We start from the raw sequence: 23,043 nt of genomic DNA on the forward strand, positions 1-23,043 counted from the left end.
ACTTATGGCTTTGGCTACCGAACAGCTGTGAATCAGCAGTTGGAGGTTAAATGACCACCTAACCCTACCTGTGACTCCTGTCCCCATTACATATGCAGAAAGATTGAGGGTTCTTCAGCAACCATTTGTCCATCGATGAGCTCTCAGCCTGTGGAGCAGAAGAAATAAGAAATGTGAGCTAACATTTAATCAGAGGATTTCTTCCCGGGCCACAGATGATGGCTGCTAGTTTGTGAGTTTAATTAACATGAATAAACATGCTACAGAGATACAGAAATGAACCAGTTTACAGGCTGGTCTCTTTCTAAGATGGTACACATGGTTTTGTTGATAGATATTTGCCACTTAGCAAGTTGGAAGAAACCCCCAGCTCGCTAACAGAGGTGGTAAAATGTACATTAATGACTAATATTGTGCAAGCAATGCAGGGTTCAAAAGACGTGAAAGGGATTATAATAAAGAATATGTTTCAGGGATTTGCAGGTGGTCTATATTGCTACAAAGTGTTAATGAAAGTGATCTTAAGTGTACAAATGGGATAAAGTCATTATTTAGCGAACAATGTCATTGTCGAAATAGGTAACGATAAACTGTTTTGTGATGGTCTTTTTATAAAAGCTTAGGTTGAAACCGACCTGGCTTAACCTCTGTAATCTTAAGAGCCCTCAATGTGCTGTTTCCACAAAAATAGCATTAAAGACTGTTGTAAAAATACATGTTTATGTTGAGTTTAATTAGGAAACCATTATATCTCTGTAATAGCAACCTGACCCTGTGTGGAGGGCCAAATGATTGCTGAAAATAGAGCGTAATTTCCACCCCTTTATGTCACCATGACCACAAAGCTATTAGTTGAAGAAAGTCCCTGCCGGTTACAATCTAAAAGTAGCCACATTGTAAATGCACCAGACAAACTAACTCATGTCGGAGGAAATTACTTTTTCATGTTGATGTTGTCTACTGTCATTTACCCAATCTCAAAATCCCCATGCCGCCACAGCACAGCTCCTCACTCCCGCAGGCTCAGTCTTCTTGAGGAGACATAGCTGGGACATTAATGACGAGGAAAGACAATGACTGATAATCACTCATAACCGGTTCCACTGTTATCCTGACTCATGTTGCTTGGACAGTTATTAGTGTTCCTTCTAGATGTCTCTCTCTCTCATAGCTTGGGTAGAGGAGGAAACAAGCCAACATTACAACAACGTGCAGACGCCCACGTTGGGTTATCCCTTCCACACTTTAGAGATGTGTACCCAGATCCGCCCACTCCACCGAGGAGGGATGGAATGGAGGGTGTTGCCTTAAATCCCGTGTGCTACCGTGTGCGTTCCGTCTCTGCTTTTAATTGGACGAGGAGATGCGGTCACGATGACGGTCGCCGGAACAGGCCGGCCCCGTGCACAGCCGAGTCAAGGACACACCCCAACGGGACTATTCAATAACTGCCTTTTAAGTAACACATGAAGAGATCATCCCTCAGTCCCATAATCAGCTGGCAATGAGCCTGAATACAACAATGTCTCAAAATGTATGTGTGTGTTTTACAAAATAATATTTAAAAAAAAAAAATTGAATATTTGTATATATATATATATATATATATATATATATATATATATATATATATATATATATATATATATATACAAATATATATATATATATAAATATTCATATATATATATAAATATAAACATATATATATAATTAACGATGTATATAATTAACAAATTAACTGCTAATATTTCCTGTTTAATACATCATCATGTTGTCAGGGATAACGCGCATGTGACTTGAACAGGTAATCCTAGTTCCGGTACCTTTGGTCCTACGTTAACATCTGCGTAGTTTGCTGTCCATGATCGTCTGTCTCTGTCTCCGTGCACGGATCCCTCCCTTTTCTCTCCCCGTTCAAGGCCCCTCCCCTCCCTGCGCCGACACGGTCACTCTCACACTTACACACGCGCACGCAAACACCTCTCCCCCGCACGCTCCCTCCCGCCTTGGCGCTGTCTCATTCACCTCGGTACGCCATCCACGCACGGAGTCGGAGTCGGCTCGGGGGGGGCGGGGTTGGATATATAAACCGCGGAGAGGAGGCCACAAGCTACACCGAGACAGGACCCACTTGCAGTGCAAAGACCTCAAGCAAAGAAGACTCCGAAGCCGGGAGTAGAAGTACCAACATTTATCCTGGAGCCTAGAGAGAGAAGACAATCGAGACCACGGCGTTTGGTTCGACGGACTGTCTGCTGGAGCTCCGGTACAGCCAATTTGTAAACCCGCTATACACCAGTTTATCTGGACATAGCAGCTAAACAAAGTTGGTAGTAAACTCTTTGGAGTTTGGTTAGAGTCAATATTATTTCTTCGCTTGAGTGAGTGGACTGCACTGAAACTTGGGATCGACCCGTCCGGGGTCGAGCTTGGACCTGTCGCGTCATTTCTGCGGCATCGACCACTGCAAAAGTTTTGGACCGGATCTGAAGACTTCGAGTCGAGCAGATCGTTTTATAAGGTAAGGAAAGACGACCAGCTTTACTCGGCTTTACTTTATTGTCTTTGCTTCGTCCTGTCAATGTGTGCTTCCTGTGAATACGGGGTTCTGTGTTCAACATGGAAAGCTACAAAGTGAGTATGAGTGATGAGGTGCATGCATGTTTGTCTGCGCGAACTTCTTGATCGCTGTCCGTGGTGCTGAAATTCTCTCCCCCGGCAGTGAGCAGCATGCGTTGCTTTTCGCACACATCTGAAGCTGTCTGGTCCCCGTAACGTCTGTTTCGTTGTGTTGATCGATAGTTCTGGCGCTATATCGTAGGATTGTTCTCAATATTCTGTTGTTCCCTGTGAAGCCGATCAGTAACAATTTCATTGTTCAGCTGCAGAAAGTTAGAATGCAGCAACAGGTTGCCGTACAACTTTCAGATTTTCTCCCATCACATATTACCAGGCATTAAATGCATTTTGTAAGTAAATCTGAATCTGAGCAACACACACACGTTCTTTAAACCATGAGCACACATGTGCACAAGTATTTGCACAGGGCAAACCTGTAAAGGTTGTACACTTTGCTTTTACAAAGTTCGTTTCAGCAAAAGAGATCATTCTTGCAGAAGAATGACTGAGAGTGAACCAAAGTCCTCCAGGTGTCTGCATTAGACAAATAGCTATCAGCTTGCAGCTTTCTGGTGCAGTCATGCAAATAACTTACTAACCATTTGCAGCCAGTACAACATTGACACACCGTATCAAATGCCTGCTCTGTTTTAATTTGCAACATTAAGTTAGTTATACACCTAAGATGAATTCTGTATCTGTATTCTGCAAAAGTCTTTACGGCAGCTTAAATGGAGAGCATGCCGCTGATGGCAATTCTGCAGTTCTGTACTGTTTTTCACACTGAATCTGCAAAAAAATAAACCCTGTGTCCATAAAACAGATGGACCGCTTTTGTTGGGCTGCGTGCTTTGCAGTATTACTGTTGACGACAGCAAATGGATAAGCAACGAACGGAGAGAGGGGTGGAGAGAAACAGAGTTATCCTACGACAGCTGGACTTCTTTCTTTTCACTGTGTGCTTCGTCAGATGCCCATTCATGGAGCTTCCGGTTGAGAGATACACCCACATACACAAGGCAGAGGTCTTCGTGTTGTTCACAAAGAGGCGAGGATGAGAGGGAGGGAGAGATGGGAGGAATGTGATTATGAGTGTTGTGCCTGAAAAGTGCAGGTGCTTCTCGCGGCGAAGCTCGCTGTAGGCATCAATTGTTCCACGGTGTGCAATACCCCGTCACTTTGATCAACCCCTCGGTCGCATACACGACAAGCAGGCAATTATTCCTGAGCATTTAACAAGATCTTCCTTCCGTATGAAGGACCCAAGTTATTAATAAGACAGAGAACATTAGTAGGAAGAATAAGAATCCCGAATGTCTGTAAAAAGATGTTGCTGAGCAACAGTGTTTCCTCCTTTCTTCAGTGCTCCACGGAGCATCCAACATTTTAAGTCTGTCCAGTCAGGTAGAGATGCTTTGACATTGAGTCTGACTCTGCACCCTCTCTCTCTCTATACATGCACAGTTAGTCATTCAAAGTTTATATGAGGTTAATTACAGTCCACATAAAGCAAGTTTTCAGCAGGAATTTTGTGCATAAAAAATTGTACTAGGTTATAGTGATGCATCTTTGGTACCCTGCATGCATTTGAGTTAATATGCAAGAGTTCACTCTTGATCCATATTACATTCAACTTTGCACTCTGGTATCCAATGCATAAGTGTATGCAGTCACACTGCGCAAGGGATACAAAATAAGCATCCTTCTTGTTTACGGCTCAATTGGAGGAGTGCATAGCACAAACAGAGGAACTAATAGGCGTCTTCTGGTTGCCCGTGGCAATGCTTCTGTGGACGTCAGACTGACGCACATGATTCGCCATGCAGTTTGGTGTGTGGGAGGAAAGAGCGAGAGCTTGGAAATACCAGTCTACTGTGAAGGACTGTAATTGCAGTGCCAGAGCAATTATGTCCCGAAGGACTGGGCATTTTAGATCACTGAATCTGCCCCGAAGCCCTATGATACTGATCAGCAGCAAAACCCTGATGCATTAATATCAGTTCAACAATTAAAATGCATCTCATGAATGTTGTGTGTGTGGGGGTAAATGCATTTCATTTTCAGGGCTTTTATCCTGCATACTAATTTGTAGTGTTTTGTTCAGATTATTGAGATGTTGGAGTACTCTGACAGATTTGTTTTCTTTTTTTCATTCCCTGTTTCTGTGCAGCTTCATTGGTGATATTGATTCCCTAAAGACTGCAAAATTCAACAGTTCTTCAGAGGGATTTCAGAGATACATCAAAAAAGACCTGGTCAATCCAGCAATCAAAGAAAGTGCCCCCCATCAAAGCCCACCCGATGGCGTGGTCAGCTCTTACCGGCCCCTGTGTGGCCCTTGTTCTACTCTTCTTCGGTTTGACCTCCTGCACGCCCTCCGGCCCAGCCTCTGCCACCTGCGCCACCCTGGAACAGAGTCGCTTCTTTGGTGTATTCTCTTCGACATCCACCCTGCACTCCACGCCATGCTCCTGGACCCTGCAGAACCCTGATCCTCGCCGCTACACCGTCTACATGAAAATCACTAAGCCGACCGACTCCTGCGTGCCCCGCCAGATCAAGACCTTCCAGTTCGACTCCTTCATCGAGACCTCTCGCACCTATCTGGGCATGGAGAGCTTCGATGAGGTCGTCAAGCTGTGCGACGCATCAACCACTGTCACATACCTGGAGTCCACGAAGCAGTTCCTGCAGATCCGCAAGGTGGCCGCAAGAAACGGCGTGGAGATGCTGGAGGGCCAGAATGATGTCAATGAGTTCAAGGCTGAGTTTCTGGTCGTGGGGAAGAGGAACCCAAGCATGCCTGCCTGCCAGATGCTGTGCCAGTGGCTGGAGAAGTGCCTGTCCAGTAGCACCCATGATTATCCCTGTGGCATCATGAATACTCCCTGCCAGTGCTGGGAAGTCCCAAAGAGGAAGCCCGGGAGCTGCTACAAAGGCGGTGTCTACGTTGAGAAATGCCTTCCTGTTCCCCGTGACAATGGACGCGATGCTGAGATCATCATCAGTAAGTTTGTAAAATGTTTGTTTTTTTACCACGAGGGTGAACTGGTGACAGCAAAAAGAAAAACTAAATTCTCCAAAAATCTCGCCCTTGAAAACAGAACAGACAGTTTTCCTCCCGACCATTTGCTGTGTTACTTTGTAATGACATTCATTAGGCTGGATCGTGCTCTCAAGGAGACGGCAGCTCAACAGGCGGTCTGCAGCCCTGTTTTCTCTCAGTGTTTGAGTGTTGGGTAATGATCCATGTCTGTAGAGCAGGTAACCCTAACAGACAAAGGATGTGCACTCCTGCGCCACAGAGTAATGAGAAGAAATCAAAGGTGTTAGAGAGTATTAGTGCGTCTTCAGGCCAGACATGCATGCTGCACTTAACGCCTGGCAAGTAGTTTGGGCTGTGGGATAGAGGGTATGTTTGTGTGTTATTTAGGGGGAGTTGAAAAGGGCACAAAGACCTCACAGTCAGCTGGTGGTCGTTATAGCAACGCACCTGTCGGCCTTACAAAGCACTCTGCCCCGGCTCCCACCAAGTGGTTAATAGCAAATAATCACCATTTCAAATGCATCTTCCATCCGGCCGAGGACCCAGTTCTGCACAGAAATAATCATCCCTCCTCGTTCTTTACACATAGAAAAACAATACTCACTCCCTGTTCTTATATTTGCACCCAAAAACACTTATACGTTTATTCCTTACAACAATATCAGTTTCCAACCTTGCTCAATGTCCTCTTCTTATCTCTTCCCACAGAGGGCTGGGCGGGTTGGGGACGCTGGTCAGTGTGCAGCCAAGAATGCGACGGTGGAGTTCAGGTGCGCAGCCGAGCCTGTCAGCCCGAAGACGATGTGTGCGAGGGAACCGTTGAAGAGGGACGGGCCTGCAACCCTCAGCCCTGCATTGGTAAGCCCACCTGTCATTATGTCGGGAGCACTTGGCTGCAGGTGGCTCTGATTCAATGTAATAACCATATAATTTTGTAATTGTTTCAGGCAAAGAGCGAAACAGGAGCCAGGGTCTGCGAGCCATTGTTGGTTTGAAAAGAGACAATGCTGATAATTCTAACTATGGAGTTGTTGCAACACAAACAGGTGAGAGGAAGTTCTTGTTAATGTTCTTTTTTACACAATATCTGCTTTGCAACTGTTGCAGTCCTTGTCGGCTTATCCTGTAATTAATGTTTTGTCATTTTTCCAACAGCAGATTCTAAGACAGATGAGTGGTCCCCCTGGAGCACATGTTCAATCACCTGTGGAGAGGGCTGGCAGAGCCGCACCCGCATCTGTGCCACTTCCTCCTTCACCACTCAGTGCACGGGAGCCCTGCGCGAGAACCGGCCCTGCAACAATACGGCCGTCTGCCCCGGTGAGTGCCGGCTTACTTCTCTCTAATTTGACCATTACAGGGGGAGAAAAAAAGAAAAAAAAGACACGGAATCTGGATCTGAAATCTCTCAATGGAGGCAAAAGCCTTCTGTTAATTCAAAACACTTTTATTGTTAAACAAAATTAGCTTCTATTTTCATATTATCCCTCTTTCCCACCCATGTGTAGTTGATGGTGCTTGGGATGAGTGGACCCCCTGGAGCTTGTGCTCATCCACATGCGGCCGTGGTTACCGCGATCGTACCCGCATATGCAAGCAGCCCCAGAACGGAGGAGAGCCTTGCCGCGGCCCTACAAGACAAACCAAGTTCTGCAACATCGCTGTCTGCCCAGGTGAGTCAAGGAATCCTGCTTATTTCAGACTCACAGATTGGTGTTATACAGCATGAAGAAACGGTGAATGTAAAAATTAAACATTATTATTGTGACAGTTTGTTCTTGTTCTATCATGATATAGAATCTATGACAAGTGAGCTTAGTTATCACACTTGACACTTCGGCTAAGTGATTCATTGATGAGCAACAATTAAGCCACTCATTGGCTCAACAGCAACTGGAGTGATAGGTTAACATTAAATATGACGCATTGACAAAATAAAAGCCTCTGTGGACATTAGTCAGCGGCTTTGTAACAACTGCAGGTGACTCATGCAGTGCTCATGGTCTCCCAACATATTAGATGTTCTCTTATATTGCCACCTACTCGAGTTTCTTTCTAGTTCTGTCCCGCTTTTTACTCAAGTTGGGTCTTCCCTCCATCCAACACAAAATGTCTGTATTGCAAATGCATATCGTCCATCAGTAGAGGTCTGAAAGGGAGGATCTGCAACCTCATTACTCAGGGATGATTATGCTTTTGAAACTGAAAGGCTTACACAACCGAGTGGTCCATAATGGTCCTTTTAGCATGATAGAATATGCATAATAATATGTTTACAATTCAACAAGACTTTTCACTTTACCCTAGCTAACTTACCATATTAATATGTTAGTAATAAGTAGAATTTTTCGCTATGTTTTCTTGATTTTGGTTTTGAGCACAGTGGATATGAAAGTTAGATGCACATACAGCTCTATCTATCAATCTATTCTTGAAGCATGTTTCAAGAATAGATAGGTCAAACTCTCTGTTTAACATAAACTTAACTGATGTAGATCTTGTGAGTCATTAATAGCATTTGTGGGTGTGCTGTGATACATTTGGCTGTGAAAACCTGTCTTGTCCTCGTGCTCGCTGTAACACTCCTGTGTGTTTGTGTATCCTCTGCCTCCCTCCAGTGGATGGATCCTGGAATGAGTGGTCTACATGGAGCCCATGCACCGCTTCATGCTCCAACGGCACCATGCAGAGAATCAGGGAGTGCAACGGGCCGTCCTACGGGGGCTCAGAGTGCCACGGCAGCTGGAAAGAGTCAGCCACCTGCTTCCTGAAAGACTGCCCTGGTAATTAAGAAAAATAAACAGCATGTGTTTAAAGGTCACTCTCCAAATAAAATGTATTAATTAATTGAACGTATCACAGTAAATTCATGGCGTGAAATGTTCTCTTTAGTTGACGGACGCTGGCATGCGTGGAGCTCTTGGGCAAGCTGCAGCAAGACTTGCGGCGGCGGCCTGCAGCAGAGGCAGAGAGTCTGTGAGGGACCCTTCTTTAGTGGAGAACCTTGCCCCGGAGAAAAAGGAGAGCAGAGACGTTGCAATGAAAAGAGATGCCCTGGTTAGTGACTCCATTACAATGCATAAAGAGTTGCCCTACCTCAATACTATTCAGTACGGGAAAAAAGAGAGAACTTATCCTTCTACTTGTCCTTCTAACTTTATAGAGCCCCATGAGATCTGCCCTGAGCAGAACATCGGCGATGTTGTGTGGAAGAAAACCGCCGCTGGTGACATGGCCGCTGTTGCTTGCCCTGTTGATGCTTCAGGTACAGAGACAGCGAGGATAGCACTGTGCTTTGTCTCTTTTCCATTGTACAAGTGGCCGCGTTTAACGCCCCCCCAATATGCAGACTACTAAGTTTGTACTTTCTCTGATTGACAGGTGTGATTCTGCGTCGGTGCACCCTGGACGCTGTAGGTCTTGCATCCTGGGAGAGCCCAACTCATACCAATTGTGTCTCCAAAAACTACGATAACATTCAGATGCTGGTACGCCCCCACATGTGGACCCTGCCTGTCCTCCAACGGCATATTTGCCCGTACTTAAGTCAAACCCGGCAAACGTCAAAGATGTAGATTAACCCCTCAACCTTTCTTTTGCAGTCCAGGGAATACAAATCCAAAGCGCAGATGGGGCAGAGTGTGGACGGGGTTGCCGAGGTGATTTCCCGCCTAAGATTCTCCTCCGATGAGGGGGCCAAGTACAGCGGCGACCTCTTGGCCGTGATGGAGATCTTGAAAAACACTACTGAACAGTTCAAGGGAACCAGACTGCGATTGAGTAACGCTGACGTCGAGGTAAGCTGAAACGTGCACATATCTGTGCGTCATCTTGGGCAGCGCGCTCCAACAAATGCTTCTCTGACCAAGAATACTTTCTAATCAAGTTGGATTTGGTTCTTCTTACACCTTTGCCTCCATATAATGGTCTGCAGAACTACGTCCAGACAATCAGCAACCTACTCAAAGAGGAACATCGTGACAAATGGGAGGAAGCACAGCTGGTACGTGATAAAGAGAGAAAGAGTGTGTGTGTGTGTGTGTGTGTGTGTGTGTGTGTGTGTGTGTGTGTGTGTGTGTGTGTGTGTGTGTGTGTGTGTGTGTGTGTGTGTGTGTAAGCAGGAAAGAAATGAAGTCTATGACGGTAACGTTCCTTTGATGGGACAAAGTCAGGGAGAGAATTGTCAAGCTGTGCCTGAGAATCAGTGTGAATAACGAGTGTTTCAATGGATTTTACACTTTTAATGAGTATTACTTCCCCGAGAGCTAAAATGATACCATTCAAAACATCAAATGATATGTCTGGAGTGCTTGTCATGTAGTCCTACCAATTTATTAAAATGTTTAATCAAAACATAACTATTACTTTACTATTACCTGTTGAAGAATTTTCTTCAGACTAAATTAGTTAACAATTCAGTGTTAACAGTTCCTCAGAAAGATGAGCAAATATGTAAAAGTTAAACAAACTACAGACTCACCCTGCAGTGGGTAAACACATATTTGTGCACAAACTGAGAGCAGGATTGCAAGTTTTGAAGGCCACTGCGACAAGCAATTACTTGAAAGGTGAAAGGGGAGAGATTGATTCAGGGAGAATCACTACACCCACGCAGCAATCTGTGAATCTCTGCGCCATCCTACGTATCGATGGCTGTTGTAAAGGGCCACGGACAGCACATTGCATACAAGCACACACCTTGCGCCCACATTGCTGTAGTTGTGCGTCACAGACATGCACGTCAGGCAGCGTCCCTTCCACCGAGCAACAGGGAGAGGGCAAAAAAACAGAAAAGATTATGAATCAACAGTCTGCCCATTTATGGTCCGAAGGAAGTTCTGTGGTCGCATAGCAGCAAGCAGCACCGTGTTCTTTCTTTTTTCTTCTTTTTTTTCCGCTCCACTGCTGTGCGCAGAGTCACTGCTGTGCTCTGCAAGAATAAGTACAAGCTGGACTGACAAAGGAATAAGGAATCTAGATATGGGAAGTTAACAATAAACAGGCATCTTGCCAAAACGCTCCGTTATGCTAAGTGGGTAAATTGCATACAATGAATGTGACCGTGCCCCCTTTTTACTCATTTGCCCTCTTTCTGACTTTTCCTCCTTCTTTTCTTCTCTTGTTTTATCCAGATGGGTGCCCACATTAAGGAGTTCCTTCGCCTTGTTGAGGACTTTGTGAGCATGATTGGCATGCAAATGAGCGGCTTTCAGGACATTTATGAAGTCACAGAGAATTTAGGTGAGCCCTAATTTCCTCTGCCAGCTGCTCTCTGCTCATGTCTAGTCAGGATCTGCATGAATCTTAATCTCAGTCCACATAGGCAGCAGCAGAATGCATCAGTTATCACTTTCACAGCATGGCAATGCTTGTGCTATCTCCAAAATAATGCTAGTCATTTTATTATTGCACACATATGGCTAAAACATAAACTCGTTAATCTGTCAAATACTGTAATCAACTGTTAACTTCACACTCAGAGTCACTCTCTGTGCCTGAGACTGTTGGTCTCAGTGAGGGTGATATTCTCACGGGATGTAATTGAGAATGACTACTCCGACCCACATGATTCATCTAACCAAAATGTCCTTGGCATTAGTCAACTCTTCAACCAACACAGTGTACAACAAATCTGTGACCTCTAAGTGCTAATTACTAACAGAGACCCCCCCCCCCCCTCCCCTCCCGCCCCTTCGTCTCTTTCCTCTTCAGTGCTGAGCATCCACAAGCGCCCGACCTCCACAAACTCCAACTTCACCTTCCCCGTTAAGGGCTGGAGGGGCATGCTGGACTGGGTCAGGACCTCTGAGGAGAAGATCTCAGTCTCCCGTGATGCTCTGTCCATTGACCAGGCTGGTAAGATTGCACAGACATCATTTTCATCATTTTCATCAGTTAACCAATGTGCAAAGTCGTGTGAGTTTGAGTCTAAGCAGGTTTTTTGCTCTTTGCAGATGGCAACGATGCTTTTGTGACCGGAATTGTCCTCTACAGAAACCTTGCCTCTATTCTGTCCCTGCAGAGGTAATTAATTGGATTCCTCTGCTTTTAACTGTCCCTCCAGAAGTATATATTTTTTCTCCACCAGATGGCGCCTTGCTCTCTGCACATTTAATTCGGTGTTCACGCTTACATTTTGCATTGCAATGCCTTGCACTTAGCTCCTGTCCAACTATGACCACACTGACTGTTTAATGTTCCCTTTCTCCACAGCAACACCACCCTCCTCAACTCCAAGGTGGTGACAGTGATCGTCAACCCCACCCCGACACTCCTGTCCACCCCCGTTGAGATCGAGTTCCCCCACCTCCACAATGTAAGTCCCTAATGGTTGCTTATGGAGCCCAATGAAAAAGATCAACCCCCCTCTGGGTGTTAGTGCTCACCGCGGTACACCGAGCCTGACATTCTGCTGACATTTGCAGTGACACTGTGACTTTTTTATTCGGTTCAAACCCGGCAAAGATCACAGATGAACCAAACTGTTGGTTCACAATGATGACAAATCATGCGCAGTAATTAGTGCCGGCAGCTGAGAGGACGCTGTTTTTGCGCGTGCATTACGGGCAGGAGAGGGGAACGAAATGTGGGAGGGTGTCAGGCAACGAGCTGTTGCATCTCACGCGTTTATAGTTCGCCACCAGGAACCGCACATTTCCCCTTTATGCAGAGACTCCTCATGCTGACTTCTCCATCTTCCTCTGTTTGTTTCAGGGCACCACGAATGAGACGTGCCTCTCGTGGGACGACAGTGAAACGTAAGTGTTGACCACAGCAGGGGTTTTTTCTCGACAGTCCTCTCAACGCAGAGAGAGCAATGATGTTTCATCCCAACAAAACAACGCCACATGTTGGCCCATCTCTTCCCAGCCAGAAGCACTAAGGCCACTAAGGCCTCTCTCGACATACTTACTGCATGACACAGACATACATTACAACCTCAGTGGCTCCAGTTGAGTGACACTACACTTAATGTAGCAGTCTCCCGAGTCTCCAAATGAAGACAACAACAGCCGTCCCTCTTTTGCCTCTAAGTCATGTTTATATGTCACGGGTTGACGGCTGTGGTGCGTGGAGGTTTTTAAAGAGGCTTAGATTCACTTGAACAACTTAGCTCCTGCTGGCCTGAATCAATTAGCCCCAAGCTCCACTCTGCCCCTCCTGAAGAATACACAGGTGGACCATTAGCATTTAGATAGTTTTGTACTCTTGTGGAGGACAGATAAGAAAAGTGGCAAACTGAATAATCCCCCACCCACTTTTTTACATAACCAAAGTCCAAGCAGCAAAAGCAAAAATGAATTGAGGGAGAGTATTTTTTACCCCGGCATGGAGGGCAATGTGCCTCTAGTCCAATCTCGTTCATTTCATGACGGCGGATGTGAGTAATGGGAAGATGGAGACAGCATAGAGGAGGAAGCTCTGGCTGATGGGGGAGTTTGGGGTCAATGCTTCTTTGCAGAGCTGATGACAGGAAGTGCTCCATTAGCTTCTCCATCAATTAACTCTAACCCGATGGGTACAGATGTGACAACGGATAGGTAGCAAATTACAGGGCCACACTTGCTGCTTTGGGCATTCTTTGCACAACATTTAACCCATCTGCATGATACAACGGCTGAAACATAACACACATTAATCTGTGTAGCCAAGCAAGCTTAGATCCCAGTCCAGTCAGACCCCCCCATGGCTTTGCCCCCGACACCCTGCACCAGGCTGAAGCTACTGTCCATGATGCATATATGTCATGTTACAAATTCAGTTCCATTCTGTTTTAGACGGCATGAATACAAACATCAATCAGTTGGGGTGGACATTGTAGGAGCCCCCCCCCCCATCTTTTTTAAAAGAGGGAACATGTTGTCCTTTGGCCACCCAGTGCACAAGCCAAGTGTTGCCAATCATCTTATGTCTGTAGAGGAAAGATTGCCCCCCAATGAGAGATGATCCACATTATGCTAATAAGAGATTTATGAAGGCCTATCATCATTAATTATGATCTGGGTGGCTATTAATCACATGAATGTGAAAAGCCATCATCACGGCTTTCAGGTCATTGGAAATGTTATTCAATGTATTATTATATGTAGATAAATAATACAATTCTCACACAGGATCACAAATATTTAATTGTTAAAATGATATTTGACAATGTACATTTGTCCGCAAAGGGCAAAATTAACGTGTCCGTTCATCACCATATGAGAAAGATGTGGCAATCGCATGAGAGACTTGTCAGAGCTCTCCTCTCCTAACGCGTCCTTTCTCTCTCCTTCCCTGTGCAGTTCCTCCCTGCTCGGGTCTTGGTCTGCTCGGAGCTGCAGAGCGGTCCCCGTTCATTCATTCAGAACCAAATGCGTGTGTGACAGCATCTCAACCTTCGCCATTTTAGCGCGCGTCAACTTCGACTCGGTAAGTCTTCTGTCTTTTGACGATGCGATCGTGTTTTTTTCTGGTCGAACCTCCTTGGTCTTAAATGATGTTTGTGCGGTGTGCGTGGGAATGCGCTGCGGTGTGAGCCTGTGTGACTTGTTGTTTTCGGGTGGTTTGCCGTAGCGCTGCATGCCAGCACCTCTTTGTCTCCGTGAAGCTGCTGCCGATGGGATAATTACAGCCCGGCCGTTTATATTGGAACAACCGAGCAACATGTTGATTTGGAGGAATTGCATTTCGGATTTTTAAACGAATCCGTGATGCATATTGACATGCAAGAGCGCCGTAATTGGTATCTCTATACATGCTGGCAGCCAGCTATAATCGACTAAATCATTAATATCCTTCCTATGGTAAATTGATTATACAGGCGTTGCATGAATAATATGAAATAGTGAACCACATTTTTTTCTTTAGATCGCTTAAAATGACTTTTGGATTACTGCATATTTAATAACGGATTATGCGTGTTTTTTGAATATGTGCACGTCAGATTGAGTAAACGGTGTTGTAGTGCAGGGAAACTTGTGCCACGAATTCTTTGATTTTCGAAATTTGCAAATACGCATCGATGTGTTTCATGCGCAAAGGGAAATGTCTCATTTTCCCCGATTAGACTGTGTTGGCTCAAGAGCTGCTCGTTGTCCAGTTGCCGTGGCAACGGCTTCTGCAGCGCAAACTCGGCCAGTGTGATTCTCCAGAACTGAGAGTCTGAGGAAACGCACAGACACACGCACACGCACACACACACACACACACACACACACACACACACACACACACACACACACACACCTCATCTCTGCACAACCCCCCAGCACAGAGGGAATTATCTGTCCATCTCCGCGACTGCTGCTGCTACAGCGCGCACATACACACACACACAAAACCACAATAGATGGCCATCAGTTTGGGAAAATGTACATTTTAAATGTGCATTTTTTAAATGTATTTAGTGTGCCTGAGTGGCAGAAGTGTTCATGCATGTGGACCACAGTGTTGTTCTGCTGTTAAGGCCATTCTCCTGCTTTCTTTCGCCCCGACCTGTTGTTTACATTTAAGATTATTTGTCTTGCTGTTGCCAGTCTGGACAGCGCCTCCCATATTTGTACAAACGTCCTCCTGTCAGCAAAAGGCAACTGCGCCAATCATTCCAGTCTGCCCGTACCTCTGAATTCTCGATTACATCCCCCCCCCCCTTCGGCCCCCCCTCACTCATCCCCTTGCTTCCTCTTTGGCCACAGCAGAGACAAAGAGGGACAGACGTCTAGTAATGCATAGATGGTACCTTCCACCTCTGCAGCAATCCTTTGATTTGTGCCGTGGACATTTTCAATAATGTCTTTCTACAAGCCGTATGAAGAACACCAGCGAGAAGGGAGAGGCAGGGAGAGGCAGAAAGGAGGTGTGAAAAACAGTCGTCTGCTGCAGTGTGTTAGCGCTTATTCGATACGGTCAGATTTCAGGGGTCCTTTAGCCTAATTTGTGTTGGAAGCATAATGGTCCAGTGGGAGCAGCCCACTCAGTAACAGCAGATGCCCTTGACCACTGGGTTAACCAATTAATATATTTTAACAGAAGAAAATCTGGTCCCTTTGCACATTTGTTCAAAATGAGAACATGTGATTCGGTCAAGGACAAGTGGAAGACATGCTTCACATTTAGGTCAAACTGGCTGTCTGGATTTCAGTCAGAGGCCCATGGTGCAAGCATCAACCCAGATACTGAGACGAGGAAGGGAGGGAACAGAACATACTGTATCGCCCTTGTTATTTTTTTTTACTCCCTCTAGACTCAGTAAAGGCTGAAGCAAAAAGACAGCTTACCGCACTGCTATCTGCCATCTGTTTTGGGGCGCTTCCAATGCAGTTGAATAGATTTTGAAGCAAATTTGCTACAGTAACTTAGTTTTTGGCTGCTGTGGGCCGGACTTTACCAGCTGTGTGTGGATATCAGAAAAGAAAAGCCCATGTGGAGCACATATCGAGGTGGAGAGAAACAGTAATTTGAGTCATTTCAATTCTCTATCAATAATGGCAAACGTGGTGGAAGCCATGCTTCACATACACTTGCATTTATAGCCATCATAAATCAAATGAAGGCCAACGTCATGTCTGTTCCTTCCCCCTCTATCTGTGCTAATTTACCTGCAGATTTATTAGAGCTGAGGACGTTTTCTTACCCACCCCATTGGAGGCACTTTCTCACTCTTTCCACCTTCAACGTGTTTGAAAATATAATCACTCATTTGTCAATTATTCAAAGCGAGTGCTTTGTGAAAGTCCCAAAGAGCTCAGACTGTTGTGTGCAGCAGTGACCTGCCGGCCCACCACGGGATCGAGCAGCAGACAAAAGACAATCCCTCCTCGGTTTCCTCCCGCCAGAGATCCGGTGCAAGGGCTGTTTGAAACATGGGACGGTCACTGCCGCTGGCAGCGGCAGCCGCTAAGCTGCTGTCAGAGATCAGAAGGGCAGGTGGTGGCAGATTAATGCCCAGGTGATAATGGTCCACCTGTCCGTTCTCACAGGTACGGGCAAAGAGCTGCTGTGAAGAAACACCAGCCTAGCGAGAAAACGCTAAAACACAACTAAAGGCGCGAGAGACAGATGAGCTCTGGGTGTCCGTCAATGATTAAAAGGCTGCAGTGATGACACAGCAACCCCAAACAGCAACCCCTATGAACTGCCCCTGCAAATTAAACAACGCCCCTCGTTGCTTAATAGAGGAAGATGTATGAGCAGCATCCTCCCCGCCTCATTTGCAGAATCAAAAAGCGAGCTGGCTATAGGCGGCGACCCTGACCATTTGTTTTGTTTGCCGCTCCATCTTTCTGACATGTTCACCTTGGGATCACCTTGCCTCAGCCGTGGCCCGATTGTGCCATTCAACCGTTTGCCTACGGGGAGCTGTCTGCTCGTCCGGATAGCGCAGCCCCACAGGCTCTGCTTGTACATGCATGTGCGCGTGTCTGTGTCTGTGTGTGTGGATCTTATTGTTGTTCTGAATGAATGTGTGTATGTATCAGCTCTAACGGGCATGTTCGGTCTTGTCTCCTCTCTGCAGATCATGGATAAGTCACTGCTCCCGTCCGTGACCCTCATCGTCGGCTGTGGGGTCTCCTCCCTCACGCTGCTGCTCCTCATCATCATCTACGTCTCTGTGTGGAAGTAAGTAACCCTACCAAGCAAGTCCGCCATGTTGGCCTCTAATTGTACATGCTGCACACTCTGGTCTCTCTCCACTAGGCACTCATCTCTAAACTTCTTCTTTTCCTCTCCCTTTTTCCCAACTCCAGGTACATCCGCTCAGAGCGCTCTGTTATCCTCATCAACTTCTGCCTCTCCATCATATGCTCCAATGCCCTCATTCTCATCGGACAAACTCAGGCACGCAACAAGGTAAGGCACTCTTCCATCCAATCCTAATTTCTCTTTCGAACCTCTCTCTGCTTTGGGAATTTTAGAAGGAGCAGCGCCAATGACACAGATTTCTCATCTTTCCTCTCTATCCCTCGCTCCCTCTGGGCTCACACAGGTGGTGTGTACTCTCGTCGCTGCTCTCCTGCACTTCTTTTTCCTCTCCTCCTTCTGCTGGGTGCTGACAGAAGCTTGGCAGTCCTACATGGCCGTAACTGGTCGCCTGCGCAACCGCATCATCCGCAAGCGCTTCTTGTGCCTGGGCTGGGGTAAGAGCACCTGGCTTTCTGTTTCCCTCCCTCTTTTTCACCACCTCTGTTGCATTGTTTTTCACGCACGCTTTTTTATCTTCTCGGAGTTTAACTTTCGTATTTTGTTCTATCTTGCAGGCCTTCCTGCACTGGTGGTAGCCGTGTCTGTGGGTTTCACCAAAGCCAAGGGATATGGCACTGTCAACTAGTGAGTCTACTTTTTACATTTCCCTTTTTGGGCTTTCTCTCTTCTTTGCATCTATTCTAAAAAGCACTTCCTTTGCTCAAGCATTAACATTTTTTCTTCTCTTTTGTAGCTGCTGGCTATCTCTTGAAGGCGGACTCCTCTACTCCTTTGTTGGTCCTGCTGCAGCTGTTGTTTTGGTACGTTTTCTGACATCCTAATTCATCACAATACGTAATCTGTTTTTCTTTATAAATGCATTACCTATTATTACATTGTCTCATCCGTTTTCCTCCCTTGCAATCACAGGTGAATATGGTCATTGGTATTCTGGTCTTCAACAAGCTGGTATCCAAGGACGGCATCACCGACGTGAAGCTGAAGGAGAGAGCAGGGTAGGTCTTATTGATCTTCTCTGTACGCCACAGTACTGCGCTTATCGCCCTTATCGGTGCCATTACCGGTTTATTGATGATGTGCTTTGATATCAAGCCTCACAATCAAACAACGGGAGCTCTGCTGGCAGAGACATAGAAGTCCATTGCAGGATGTCTGATTGTAATCTGTTTTTTTCTATCTGCAGAGCATCGTTGTGGAGCTCCTGCGTGGTTCTGCCCCTCTTGGCCCTCACCTGGATGTCTGCCGTCCTGGCCATCACCGACCGCCGCTCTGCCCTCTTCCAGATCCTCTTTGCCGTCTTTGACTCTCTGGAGGGTTTCATCATCGTCATGGTCCACTGCATCCTGCGTAGAGAGGTACGGAAAATATTTAGATGATGATAAAATAACAGAAATGAAAAAGAATATTGTTTCTAGTTGATTGTTTTTCTCGATGAGCTCACACGACCTGTGAATGTAGTTTCCTGAAGTTTTCCCTCCTTCCATTAGGTTCAAGAAGCTGTAAAGTGCAGAGTAGTCGACCGCAAGGACGACGGCAGTGGAAACTCTGGCAGTTCCCATCACAATGGCCACAGCCAGATTATGGTAAATTTCTTGGCTTATTGCCTTTTTAATGTCTTGAGTGCCTCTTGCATTTCATCCCTAAATGAATGTGCATACATTTAATGTACTGATAGAATTTTTTTTTCTTCTTCTTTTATCAGCAGTCTGACAGCGAAAAGGACAGAGATTCAAGCAGACAAGGTGAAGCTCCATTTACATCAGCGTTTTCCTCACGCTCTTAACCATTTCTCCATTTGCATTCACATTTCTGTGAGACTTACACTTAAAACACCAGATCATGCATAAAATAAGAACATATTTGATTAACATAATTTCTCCGCCTTGTCATGTTGCTTCATTGTTTTTTAACACCCTCTCACCATCTCTCCTCAAAGGAATGAAGAGCCCCTTTGAAGATAAAATGCCTCCTCCTCAGCTGCCTCTTCCCATGGGCTCAAACTTCCACACCCTGCCATCCAACCCCAGTAAGAGCCACATGCAAGCGGTCCCCGAATACTCCAGCCACACCCTCACCCTGAAGAGAGAGAAGAGCCGACTGGCGGGAGGAGTCGACCCGTCCTGCGGGAAGCCCGTGTACGTCTGCGAGGGGGAGCTTTTCAAGCAGCTGGACGCCGATCTCGCTCGGGCACAGGTCGAGGGAAGCCTCTGCTCCGATGGCAGCAGTTACGTCCTCATGCCCAACACCACCTCCACCCTGAGGTCCAAGCCCAAGGACGAACCCACAAAATACAACATCAGCGTGGAGCAGCTGCCACAGGCCAGACTGATGCACCTCAGCGGCCCCTTTGCAGAGCCCCAGGCTGCCTTCGCGATGAAGTCCATGCCCCACGACCAGGTCAGCGTGTCGTACTCAGAGAGGGACTCGCCCATCCAGAACATCCACAACATGTCCAGCGAGTCCCATATCACCCACAGCAGCCTGGAGAACACTTTTGAGTCCATGAACTCCATGATGTCCAAGAGTGAGACCATCTCCACACTGTCTATGAGCTCCTTGGAGGTAAGAGCACATGGAATAGTGTGATCTATGCAGAATAATTATTTTATGGATTGTGCAATGTTTCTCACATTTATCTGAAACTAAACTAAACTCTCCCGTCGTTTGTTGCCTTTGCAGAGACAGAAATCCCGTTATGCTGAGTTAGACTTTGAGGTAAATATTGTTTGGATTTTGCCTTTTTGAAACATTACTGATGGTAATGTGTGTTAAATATTTCATAGCAAGTATTAATATTCTCAGAGTTAAACTTAATATTCTTCCTCGTTGTCTTCCCTAGAAAATAATGCACACAAAGAAACGCCACCAGAACATGTTCCAGGACCTAAACAGGAAGCTACATCATGCCGAGAAAGACAGGGAGTCACCTGCTTCTGACAGCAAGGTAACATTTCATTGCATGATGCTCATCACCATTTGCACAGGCATCCATTTTCATGAGCTGCAGAACAAAACACGCAAAACACAACAACAGCCAGTTTCTAATGTTAAAACAGATTTTTTTTTTGATGAAATCATGACCGTATCATTACTTTGAGGTCATTTGATTAAGGATGTATTCTCTTCCCTTCCTTCTTACAGTCTGTGAGATGGAGTGTGTCCTCAGGAGGAAGTGACAAAACGAACCACAGTGTGAGTGTTTATATACAACTCACAGTCTTAAATTATACCGCAAGACACACAATCAGATATTACACTTGCCTCAAAGAGGAATCATTTCCTCAAATGACAATCCATTATTAGAAAATCACCTCCAATGTAATGAAGCCATTTCATTTTGATTAAATCAGGAATTTGCTACGGGCTGATGGCCGACACCAGCGTTAAAGTGCCTCCTCTTTGTCTCTCAACAGGACAAACAGCACGGTCCTCTGGACAGGCCGTGGGAGGGAGTTCGGGGGATGCAGCAGTCTCCTCCCGCATGGGTGCGTAAAGACCTGGAGCCCCTTGCTGCCTCGCCTCTGGAGCTGCACTCTGTGGAGTGGGAGAAGGCTGGCACCACCATCCCTCTGGTGGGGCAGGACATCATCGACCTGCAGACGGAGGTCTGAGGGCGAGGAAGGGCGGGGCTAGAGAAGCCACCTGATGTCACCTCGTTCACCTTTTTGGTTTTGGAATGGCATCCTTTACGAATAGAGTAGAGGAAACCGAGGATGGGAGAAAGTAGGTCCCGGAATCAATGTCTTCAAACCCTCAACCAGAGCAGGATGGATAGAAAGGAAGGAGGAGTGGATGTGGTGCTGGGATGTTTAATGTAGCTTCTCCGCGTCGACTTGGAGCATCTCGCGTCAGAGTGTTCTGAAAGTCAAAGGGTAAGCCTGGCGATCAGTGGTTCCCATTGACCACGACTGGCGGTGGTTCCATTAACGCTCCACGGGTGTTTCCTGAACTATTCAGCCTGGATTCAGAAGACGTGGTCCACGTATCTGTGCTTCTTTTTTTCCTTCAACTCAACTCGGGAGACAAATGAGTTGATGCAACGCGGAGCGTCTGCCCCCCCTCCCTCCTTCTCGGGAGGAACGAACGTAAACCCTTGGCTGCTCCCCTTCCGGTTACCTTCCAAAATAAGACAAGACAAGAGAGCATAAGGGAGCAGAACATGCTCGGTGTCACACTGCACTTTGGTAGACATCCACACACAATGTGTGTGTTTGTTTGTGCTGCTTCACACCTGGAACTGAACTCAAAAAGCCTAAAATGAACATCTTCCGTGAGACTCTCATACTGAGAAAACGACTCTTCTTCTGGAGAGCAGGCTTAATCGTGCTGGTGGAGCGTTTCACTGCGGTTTTCACTTTGGTTATTATTATTATTAGGTAATAATTGTTTTCAGTGTTATGATTAGCATTGCTATCGTCATTATTGAGTTTACAGTCTATATTTTGATTTTTCATCCCCCTCATGACTGTCACGCACAATTTATATGTTTTTTGTGCTGTGACCTACACAATTGGGCTCCAAAAAAAGAAAGATTCAATGCATCTTTAATGAGTTGTGAGCCTACGTGGACTGCATCGGGACAAACACACTGAGTGGTAGTGGAATGATTGGTTGGTTACCCAAAATGTCTTGGCTTCTCAAGCACTCTGCTTCAGCAGCAAAACACCTGCACCGGGATGAACACCGACTCTCGCGCAGGAAGAGCAGTGCACTCTGGGGAGACGATGGGTCAACACAGCGAGGAGGTGTCCCAGCACAATAATGCAGGCTCTTCCATGTCGTACGTGTGGATTCAAGACAAGACCTTTCATCGGTGCCCTTTTTGTTTCTCAGCTTTGCAGGACTCCCGGAACGGAGCCGAGGTTCCCGGCGCTGACATGACTTCCGGTGCAGCGCCGGGTCCTCGGGATCGCAACACATCCGTGTTTGTTCAGCCGTCAGCGTGAAATAGTGCAATATGATGGACGCTTGATGCTCAAGCAAGACTGATATAATGATTTAGGCAGAATCTTTTTTTTACCAATGTTTCAACAATTTTATACCATCTTCCTCATATTTACAGAGCATATTGATGCATTCTGAAAATATTGTATTACAAATCTGTATTAGTAATTCAAGGAATTTATTCACTAGAGATTTGTTAGCGCAGGACTCCATATTTGGAGCTCTCTGGGACTGGTAGATAATTGTACTAATATAGAATGAATGATAGCCTATGAGTATAAACTGTGCTTCAGGATATTTGTTATTACTCTCTGCCTTGTAGCATTGGGTAATTGAACCTCATGTCTCTGTAACAGTACGTTTTTGATAACCTTGTCGTAACTCGATAGTGTGTTCTACCAGCCGAATTCCTATGTCCTATCCTCAGCCCCAATCATACCTCGAGATTACTTGTACTGACCCATTTGGACTATCTTGTCACAACTTTGTTTGTGTCCTGTTTTACCTCCTGTAAATTTACAGTTTTCATAGCACAAAATGAATGTGACTCTTTTCTAATAAAACAAATCTATATTACATGAAGAATCTGATCCTTGATTTTTGGCAGGCAGACATATTATGATGATGAAATACACGTTGAAGTCGCAACTGAACAAACAACTTCTCCTGCAGATATATGAAGCACTAAAATCCAGATCAGTACCTAAATTTAACAGTAAAATCCCAATCATACAAACTAGGATGAC

General features: G+C 45.8%; 1 protein-coding gene across 4 annotated transcripts; it reads left to right on the forward strand.

Moving 5' to 3' along the window:
• Positions 1-2,099: 2,099 nt before the first annotated feature.
• LOC120826449 (adhesion G protein-coupled receptor B1) lies at positions 2,100-22,879 on the forward strand. Of its 4 annotated transcripts, none has more exons than XM_040188743.2 (32): positions 2,100-2,524; positions 4,793-5,629; positions 6,377-6,526; positions 6,616-6,714; positions 6,824-6,988; positions 7,177-7,341; positions 8,287-8,451; positions 8,561-8,725; positions 8,832-8,933; positions 9,050-9,156; positions 9,271-9,465; positions 9,603-9,671; positions 10,801-10,909; positions 11,381-11,524; positions 11,623-11,692; positions 11,882-11,984; positions 12,383-12,426; positions 13,954-14,080; positions 17,166-17,269; positions 17,398-17,500; positions 17,637-17,787; positions 17,908-17,977; positions 18,087-18,153; positions 18,263-18,348; positions 18,537-18,708; positions 18,841-18,936; positions 19,059-19,095; positions 19,290-19,915; positions 20,033-20,068; positions 20,193-20,297; positions 20,495-20,545; positions 20,767-22,879. In XM_040188743.2, exons 2-32 carry the CDS (start codon positions 4,924-4,926, stop codon positions 20,962-20,964), a joined length of 4,587 nt encoding a protein of 1,528 aa, XP_040044677.2. In that variant the 5' UTR covers positions 2,100-2,524; positions 4,793-4,923; the 3' UTR covers positions 20,965-22,879. The 4 variants fall into 4 exon arrangements, with proteins under 4 accessions (XP_040044677.2, XP_040044676.2, XP_040044678.2 ...); XM_040188742.2 differs by having other exon boundaries at positions 6,827-6,988; positions 19,056-19,095; XM_040188741.2 differs by having other exon boundaries at positions 2,101-2,524; positions 19,056-19,095.
• The last annotated feature ends 164 nt before the right edge of the window (positions 22,880-23,043 follow it).

The sequence above is a fragment of the Gasterosteus aculeatus genome, chromosome 10 (assembly GCF_964276395.1).
Source record: "Gasterosteus aculeatus chromosome 10, fGasAcu3.hap1.1, whole genome shotgun sequence".
NCBI lineage: Eukaryota > Metazoa > Chordata > Actinopteri > Perciformes > Gasterosteidae > Gasterosteus > Gasterosteus aculeatus.